At 57.7% G+C, this 8,934-nt stretch overlaps 1 protein-coding gene across 3 annotated transcripts; it reads right to left on the bottom strand.

Annotated features, from left to right (window-relative positions):
• Window positions 1-3,061: 3,061 nt before the first annotated feature.
• On the bottom strand, window positions 3,062-8,683 carry CXXC5 (CXXC finger protein 5). Of its 3 annotated transcripts, none has more exons than XR_006182231.1 (2): window positions 7,559-8,682; window positions 3,062-4,098 (listed from the first exon to the last, which is right to left on the bottom strand). XR_006182231.1 is itself a non-coding variant. In XM_042890980.1 (2 exons), exons 1-2 carry the CDS (start codon window positions 8,426-8,428, stop codon window positions 4,054-4,056), a joined length of 828 nt encoding a protein of 275 aa, XP_042746914.1. In that variant the 5' UTR covers window positions 8,429-8,683; the 3' UTR covers window positions 3,062-4,053. The 3 variants fall into 3 exon arrangements, 2 of the variants coding, with proteins under 2 accessions (XP_042746914.1, XP_042746913.1); XM_042890980.1 differs by having other exon boundaries at window positions 3,062-4,095; window positions 7,643-8,683; XM_042890979.1 differs by having other exon boundaries at window positions 7,643-8,674.
• Between the last annotated feature and the right edge of the window lie 251 nt (window positions 8,684-8,934).

Genomic DNA, 8,934 nt, shown 5'->3' with positions numbered 1-8,934 from the left:
GGGAGATGTCTCCATTAACCACAGTTCTCTCTGGCAGTTATATTTCATTACCGATTCTCCTCCAGCCAATCCTTCCCAGCTTTTGCCGTTGTTATTTTTATGACAATTATTTTCACGAACCCTTTGTTTTCCAGCCGTATTTAACCTGGCCGGGTCCCTTTAAATACCACGGCCTGGGCAGAACAGGGGATCAGTCCTCTGACAGGAGCTAAAGTCCTGTTTGATCTGGATTAGATGCTGATTTTGCTTACCAGACTAAAGACCGAGAGGGACCACGCAGTGCCTGTGTTTGCACAAACCTGCCTGGTTGCATTCCTCCTCTTCCCTGTGTCCAGCTGGGGGTGAGCGCAGTGCCGCGCTCACGGCTTGGAACCAACGCGGAAAATGGTCACTTCGGTGGCGAAGGGAGAAAATGGAGGTGGAGGGCAGAGCCCACAGCCTTGCCCTGCACCCAGCAGTGTCACCCAGCTCCTGCCCCTTCCCCGCCGTCGCTCCCTTTCGCTGCCCGCGGGATGGCTGCTGTCCCTGCCTCACACGGCCCCATCGCCTGCCCTGGACCGGGGTCCACCCCACATCCCCCACTCTGCAGAGCATTGTGGCCACGCCAGGCTCCCGCAGAGCAGCCGTGCCGCCCCGTCACACAGGCACGTACTGCCAGCAGAGCCAATTTAAACCTCCCCCTGCGGCTGTCTCCGTGTCGAAATGTCAGGGCTGGCCGCGAGCAGCGAGTCGTGCTGCCGCTGGGAGCCCAGCATGCACAGGAGCTGCTGGGAGCTGCTGGGAGACGGGGCTGCACGGACCGACGTGGAGCGGGGGCTGTGGGAGGAATCCACAGCCCACGAGCCCCTCTCCAGTGTTGCTGGTGAGCGTGGGCCACCCCTGCTTGCACCACGTTACCCACAGCCACCAGTCAAATAAAAATGGCTGTGCCTCGCAGGCCATGCCAGCGCCATATGCAGACAGGTGAGGCTGTCTGCAGCCGGTCCAGCCCTGGCCTTGCCGTCATGGAGCCACAGAATGGCTGTGTTGGAAGGGCCCTACAGCCCCCCAGCCCCACCCCTGCCATGGGCTGGCTGCCCCCATCGCTCAGGCTGCCCAGGGCCCATCTGTGGCATGCAGGGATGGGTGCTCACACCTCTCCGAAGGGCAGTGCCACGGCCTCAGCACCCTATGAGTAATGAATGGAAAACTCAATGTGCTGAGTGCTAACTCAGCTGCAGAGCTGGCTGTGTGATGGGGCAGCCTGGGGCACAAGTGCTGCACTCACCTGTAGCGTTTGAGGGGGTTGCAGGACCCCCCGGCCCCAGGCTGTTGGCAGCCCCACTGCAAACCCCACGGACACCTCAGGGCCCAGTCCCCCACTGCTGCTCCTCTGCTCACCCCACAGCGGTGCCATGCTGTGCTACCACGCCATCCCTCCCTTCCTCCCTTCCTGCCGTGCAGAGGCCACAGCAGTTTTCTCCCCATTGCCACGGCATTTCGCATTTAGTATCCTCCTTCTGCTGTCACAGGCCGACCTATTTCTCACAAATCCTGACTGCTCTGCCCTTAAAGCATCCTGACGCAGGGCTGGAGCCGGCCTTGGTGCAACGGCGAGGCTGCGATTAGCGGGATTGGTGTGAATTTTGCAGCCGGCAGACAGCGGCTGGAGGGGCCGTGGGTCGGGGGCCCAGGGGCTCGTTGGGATTAATCAGAGCATGCTCCTGGTGAGAACCGGGGCCAGAACTGCTTGGTGCCCCCTGCTCTGTGCCACGAGGTGCAGGATGGAGCAGGGGGAGGTGTGCCCGGTACAGCCCAGCACTTGGGACTGGGGCATGGAGGAACCCACGTGGGGAACGGGCCGCAAAGAGACGAGCGTTCTTAGCCCAGGTGTGAAAAACGTGCAGCTATTTGGGGAAACTTGGGGCAGAGATGGGAACCGGACCCCTTCCCACAACCTCACCAGCAGTCAAACGGGGCCAGGGCAGAGCCGGGAGCTGCCACCCTGGGCCCCAGCACTGCCGGGCAGGCACAGCCGGTGGGAGGTCACGCCTGGCCGGTGCTGCTCGCGGCCGGCCCGCCATCCGGCTCAGCTGAGGCACATTTTGTTCTGTGCTTCCTGCATCCTGCCCTGAGCCCTAAACCAGGCGGGGGGGGTGCGGGTCAGCCCGGGGCCAGGCTGCAGCCCCTGCTGCCCCAACACCGGCACCGCTCGGCCCTCCCCGGGTGCTCCACAGTGGCACGGCCCCCACGCTCTCTGGTCCTTTGTTTCTCCCAAATCTCTTTTCCTAGCTGCAGAAGGCTCTGCCCCGTGTGTTGAGAGCTGTCAGGCATGGGGGCAGCCAGGACGAGAGCTGATGGAGCCTGGGGAGGTCCCCCCGCGCCTCCAGGCGCTGCCCTCTGCCCTGCTTGTGGGCTCACTGCCCACAAGACAGAGCCCACGTACGCACGCTGCCCCACTGCTCCGCTGCCCGGGGCACACATCTGGCCAGCAGATGCTGGAGCCAGGACAAAGCTTGGCTGCACACCCTTCCAGCCAGGGTGACTATGCATGCTCCAGCCCACCCGGCACCCCATCCTCTGGCTCCAGTGCGATGGGCAGCGCAGCACAGCCCCCAGCCCAGCATGGCGCAGCACAGCACAGCACAGCACAGCACAGCACAGCACAGCGTGCCCCATCCCGCTGACCAGGTGCTGCAGAGCCATCCTGGACACCGGGCATCTGCTGCCCAGCCACCCACCTCACTCACCTGCAGGAGCTCCCGTTGCTGCACGCTGTCGGTACTTGTCCCGACAGAAGGGTGGCAGGGCAGTTACCTGTGGCACACGAGTCATATTGTTTCACACAAACAAACCGCACGCACACCATGGCACAGCTCCACACGGTCAGGCTGCACGCACTGCAGTTCCCCCCCCGGCCACCCCGCACTGAAAGGAGCAGGGAACCAGCCCCACTGGTGCCGGCAGCCCCATGCCCACCCTCGCCCAGCACGGCCAGCAGCACAGCACCCTGCTGCAATGCTGCTGCCCGCAGCCCGGGCAGGTGGCACACAGGGACGGGGAGAAATAACAGAGCTGTGAATAATGACACAAAACATGCATTCATTTTATTCACAAAAACAGCCTGGATCGCTAAAACATTACAAACAGCATTTCAATTTAATGATGTAGAGAGCTGGAGACGGGGATTTGAACAGAAGAGAAATATCACTTTTCGTAACTGCTTCAGCACAGCTCCTGCAATATTGTTTTGATTTCGATTTTAACTTCGGTGAGTTTACAAAAATTGCTTCTAGGAGTAAACCATTGCGATGAGGAGTTTTTCTGTACGCGGTATTTCTTGTCCTATATTAATAAACTAACAATGACGATTTTTTTCCTTTTTTTTTTCTTTTTTTTTCCTTTTTAAAATTCTCCTTTTTTTTTGTTTTCGACGGCCGCCATTTTTGCAGCAATTGTTGCCTTCCATCCTTCATTCCAAACCTCTTGCTGGTTAAACGTGCGCAGGTGAATGGCGAGGAGAGGGGTACTACATCGCTTTAAACATAGTCTCATTTATAAACATGAAGTCGAGGCATTCTAGAAACTATCCACTCTATTGTATGACGGGAAAGAATCAAATAAAAAGTATAAATGAGGGTGCAATTAAACAACTGTGCTAAATTACAGTAGTGCTTATTAGTAACTAGATTTTAAAAGGTTACTGTAAATTTACATTCCCTACACAAGTACTGCATCTTTCACACATAAACAACATCAACACCAAAACACAGAAAGAAACTGATTGTCCATACTCTGTCTATTAAGTCTTGGTACTTTACAGATCCATTGTTTTTTTCTTTTAATTATTTTATTTGAAAAGCAGTTAAATGTCTGACTAGGACTCGAAGATGTTAAACAAACGCAAAAAAAAAAAAAAAATTATAAAAACAGGAATGAAATTTGCGAGAAAATATTTTTGGTTCTAAAGAGACACAGGTGCATCCATTCATTTCAGCCAAAATCCCTTGCCTGAGACAACACAAGCAAGCAGTGACATTGCACTTGGATGACAGAGCTTTGGGATTCCCGTTCCTACTGAAACCATCTGAACGCAGCTCCTGTAGGAAGCATCACCTTCTGGAAAGGAAGAGAGAAGGGAGGGGCAGGACAGAGGGACAAGGCGTTAGGCGGGCGGCTGCCACCCCCGGGACGTGGGGCCGCCGGAGCAGGGGACGGGCACCCAGCCCTGCCCAGCCCCACAGCTCAGCCCCCCAAGGCTCAGCATGGGGCTCCCGGCCGAGCGGCCGCAGTGGGGCCTCCACGCAGCCATCGCCTGCAGGGCCCCACCGCCCGCTGCCCGGGGCTCCCGCTGCAGGAAAGCCCTCCCGAATGGCTCCCCGTGCCACGCAGGCACAGCCGTACGACCCCCCGCCTCCCCTCAGCCGTGCTGAGCGCCGCGGCCGGGCGGGCACGGACAGTCCTGGCCCCAGCGACCGGGCTCAGGAGCTGCTGGGGACGCCAACCCGTCCCAGGGGATTGCCCACCATCCCACAGAGCAGCCCCAGCACTGCCTGCCTCCATCGCGCCGGATGTGGGCAGGGATGAGAGCCGCCGATGTGGGCAGCCCCAAGCAGTGCCACCTGCAGCCACCTCCAGGGAAGGGGGGGGAGCTCTGTGGGGCAAAGGCCGCTGAGGAGGGCCCACCAAAGCCTTTCGTTTCTCCTCACCCAAACGAGCACGGGATAGCAGTGGCCGGCACTGTCCCAAGGCTTGGCAGAGACGTCCCCTGTCCCAGCCCAGCCAAACCCTGCCTGGCCATGAGGAGCGAGCAGTGAGGAACCAGCAGGTTCTCCGACACCACCCGGGAGCTCCCTGAGCCCACACGCTGCTGCACCAGAAGCAGACGGGTGCTGAGAGCCCCTCTGGTCCCTTGCATCGCAGCGGTATTACGATGGGGAGCACGGCACCATCACAGGGCCATGGCACCCTGCGCTGCTACGGCGCTGAGCGCAGCCCTGCTCCCTGGGACAAGCTGCTGTCCCTGCATGCTGTAACCAAGCATGCGAAGAACACAAGTGCCTCTGAGCCACGGGGCAGGCAGACAGGCAAGGTCCAGCTCTTTGGATACCCCTAGTTCTAACTGCCCTGGGAGGTGTCTGAGACAGCTCTCCACTACCAAGGGGAGACGGACAAACAGCTCTAGTGCAGATACCCAAGGGCAGATCTTCCCTCATCCCTGCGATGTGACAACAACCATCACACCAGCGTTAGCAGGAGCACCACAGTCACCTCACCAAGGCTCTGCCAGATGGAGGACAGCTCTGCTGAGTAAGATCCCCACTGTCTGTGGCCTCCATGTGCCTACAGCTCATCAGAAGAGCCCATGGCTACTCATCCGGGGCCATAGCGCTGCCAGGGGCTGGCTGGGCCCAGAGGAGCCCGGTGGGTGCAGGGTTGTGCTGCCGCTCGCTGCAAGACCTCGACCCACCTGGCCGGCCCTACCGCCTCGTCCAGCAGCCACTCCACCAGGACACCAGCAGCGACTGGTTATGCAGGCTCTTTAGATGTGCAGATAAAGCTTAACGGCGGGATAGGGACTTAGCCTGATTTTTATGCTGCCATAAAGGTTTAATTCTATTTTTTTTACTGCTTGATTTTAGATCAATGTTTAATCACAGCTGCAGCCCCCGTCCGGGCTCTCTGAGGACACTGCTGCCCACAAGAGTGGCTGGCAGACGGAACGGCCCGGCAGGGTCACTGCGGGCTGCTCCTCTGCCACTCAGCTCTGGCACAGCCCCTGCAGCGGGATGACACCTCACTAAAGCCCTATGAATTTCCCAGCCCGACACCAGCACCGCTGTGTGCCAGCAGCCTGCTGGGAACCACGGCCCATGGCGCTGCCCACCGCCAGCTCCACAGGGCTGTGGGGCAGGCAGGGGACGGTGGCTCCATCAAGCCAAGACGGGTGATGTGGGCTGAGACTTAACGACACAGGTGGTGCTGGGTCCCAGTGCTGCCATCCCAGCTGCACAGGGCTGCAATCTCATTCATCCCTCCCAAGGAAAAGGCCTGGCACAGGCTGACATCTTGACCATGGTTGCTGCAGGAGCACCTGCTCCAAAAATCAGACAGCCCAGCATCACCCACCCTCCTCAGCCTCAGCGGCCCTGCGCTCAGGAAGGATAGGACCATCCTCTCTGGGCCCCAGTGCTAGCAGACTAAAAGCTGCATCTGAGCAGCTCCAATCTCAGCCAGATGTAGAATGGGAAAACAAACCAGGGGAGTGAATGTTTTGTGGGCTCCCTGTACTATTTATTGTCCCCAGACCAGCACCACGCCGGGAGAAGGGAGCAGCTCCTCTGGCTGATGTGAGCTCTGATTCTATTGACCCGCTTTAGGACTCTTCTGAAGAGATGAACTTTTTTTTCCTTTCTCCCTTTTTCCAGATCACTGACTCAGCAAATTAGAACAAGAATATAATTTAGCAATACAGCGGTTTTTGAAAGCCACAGTCCCCCTCTCCTCATCCCCACCGCCCAAATAGATTTTTTTTTTTCCCCTTCACGATTCATTCAGAGCTGATGCTAATTGAAAATGTGGGACGTGGTTAAGGAAACAGTGGGTTATCTCTTTGGGAAGAGCAGAGCATAGGCCGTGCCCTCGTGCCAGGACACACGATCCAGCCAATGTCAGGGTGACTTCTGCCCTCCACCAGCAGCAGCAGGAGGACAGGGAAGCACAGCAGATGGCTGGACGGGCCACCACAAAGATCACACAGTACAATGGAGGATCTGCAGAGGGGCCTCAACACAGCACAGCCCAGCGCTCCAAGCCCTCACCCACATCGCACTCACTAGAGGACCATGTGCCTGCCGGCCATGCATGGCTCAGGGCAAATTCCAGCCCATCCCATGACCCAGCCCACCCGCCATTCCTGCAGTCCCCATGCCAGCAATGTGCCTGCCCTGGCTCACAGCAAGGCAGCCCCCAGCCCGCTGGGCCATCAGCAGCTCCAGGGCCAGCAGTGCTGTGATGGCACAGTCCCTGCGGCCGCAAAGCATCGCCCTGCAGAGTGTGGATGCGGCACGTGCAGGGAATCACACTCAGCACAACGCCCAGAGCAGGGCTGCATCCCCCACCGCAACAGCCATCCAGAACACACGCACTCCAGGAGGCACCTCAGTGAACCCCCTGGGATGCTCAAAACAGGCGCTGCCCCAGCGCAGCCACAGCGCCGCGCGCCAAATCTGCTCTGCAGCCAAACACAGGGCTCCCTGCTACCACGTGCAACGAAGCTGTGAACTAAAGGACCGGGCCCCAGGCCCACAAACACGGCTTCACACCCCTACCGCCTGCAGGTCTGTCCTACAGCCGCCCCTGCCACCCTCTGGCCCGTCACCAGGTCAGGAGCTGCTGCCTGGCGTGGGAGCCGCGCCACTGCACCACAACGCTGCTCCAACGCTGACAAAAGGCCCCCGTCACTGGGCATCCCCAGCCCTCAACCAGCACATCGAGGGGACAGGGACAGGGGCGCTGGGCAGTGTACGCAATCTGTGGTGAAAACTGATAATGGAAAAGAAAAAAAAGTAGGAAGTACCAGGTGTTTTATTATCTAGGGCAAGATCCGAACCCAGGAGAGCTGCCCGAGGAAGGGTTAGGGTGCCTGACAGGGGCCGGTTACCTCCAGTGCTGCAGAAGGCTTCTTTTTGAGTTCTTCACATTTTCGGAATTTGCAAATCTGGTGGCCAGTTTTGCGATTCCTACAACTGCTGCACTGCTCGCAGTTTATCCGTCTTCGGCAGGGCGGGCACATGCCACATCTTTTCCGTTTCTTTTTCCCCGAATTGATGGCAGATGCCAATTCATTCTGCATTGGATACTCTGCCAAGCCAGCCATATGGAGCGCGCTCTCTGCCAGAAACACGCCAGCAGGGGTCATAATGAAAAGGCCTGGGTTGATGGGAAAAGCCCCCAGGTAAGGAAAATCAGAGGGGCTGTTCATTGTCTCTGCAGCTGAGACTGCCTCCATATCAGAGATACCAGTCCCATGGTCGCTTGCTAGAGGAATATGCTCTTGTACCACTCTTTTGAGCATTTCTGTCGACTGAGCAAACTGTTGTAGGGCATTCTGTCCTTCTGAGGAGATTTCTGCCACCCTGTCTAATTTGCTCAGCATACTAGAGATGTTTTTGTGCTTTGAGGTAGAATTACTTTTATCCACAGTTGCTTCGTTGCCATTAGTTAAGGGGTTGCCTTTCTCTGAATGTTCGCTTACCGAGCTGCTGCTACCAAAGGTGGAATAGTGGGAGAGCGGACGGGACTTCTTAAGACTTTTGTTCAAAGGTTCACTTATTATTCCACTTTTGTTCCTCCTTTCGGAGCTGACGGGGGGATGAGAGTCATCTTGGTTATTTTTTTCCGTCTCTGGCTTGTTCCCAGTGTCTTGATGGGAGCCCGAATTCGACATGGTGCACGGAGCGGAACAACAAAACCAAACCAAAGAAAAGCACCCCAAAGCCCGAGCGGAAGCCCCCCGAAGCCCTTCTGGCAGCACCGACACAGCGGCCACCGGACAAAGCTCACACGGGAGCGCTCATGAACGGGGCGGGTCCTCCAGGCTCGGCCGCAAAGGTCTTCAGCACAGCTTCAGTGCAGAGACATACTCCGCGGCTCTGATACAAAACATACGGCTCTGGAAGTAGAAAATAAAAGAGAGTTAGTCCTGGCAAGAGCAAACGAGCTTTTCAAAGCAGCTCTTCCTCCCCCTGCAATGAAACTCTCAGCGCCACGAACAAAGAAACTCCAGGGAACGGACTTCGGTGGAGATCCGTTCTGCTGCTCTCTAAAAGGGTCGCCATCCAGACAGAGATCGGGGGGCACAAAGGGCCGGCAGCAATGTCACCGCTCTGCTGAAGGGCTCCCAGCGCTGCCTCTCCTCCCCCAGGGCCCAGAGTCCCACAGCAGTCACGGGGC

Source organism: Lagopus leucura, unplaced genomic scaffold (genome assembly GCF_019238085.1).
Source record: "Lagopus leucura isolate 7727_CA_CO unplaced genomic scaffold, USGS_WTPT01 157-3_obj-0_obj, whole genome shotgun sequence".
Classification (NCBI taxonomy): domain Eukaryota; kingdom Metazoa; phylum Chordata; class Aves; order Galliformes; family Phasianidae; genus Lagopus; species Lagopus leucura.
Note: the sequence above shows the minus strand (reverse complement) of the source record. Positions and strands in the feature narration are given on the sequence as shown.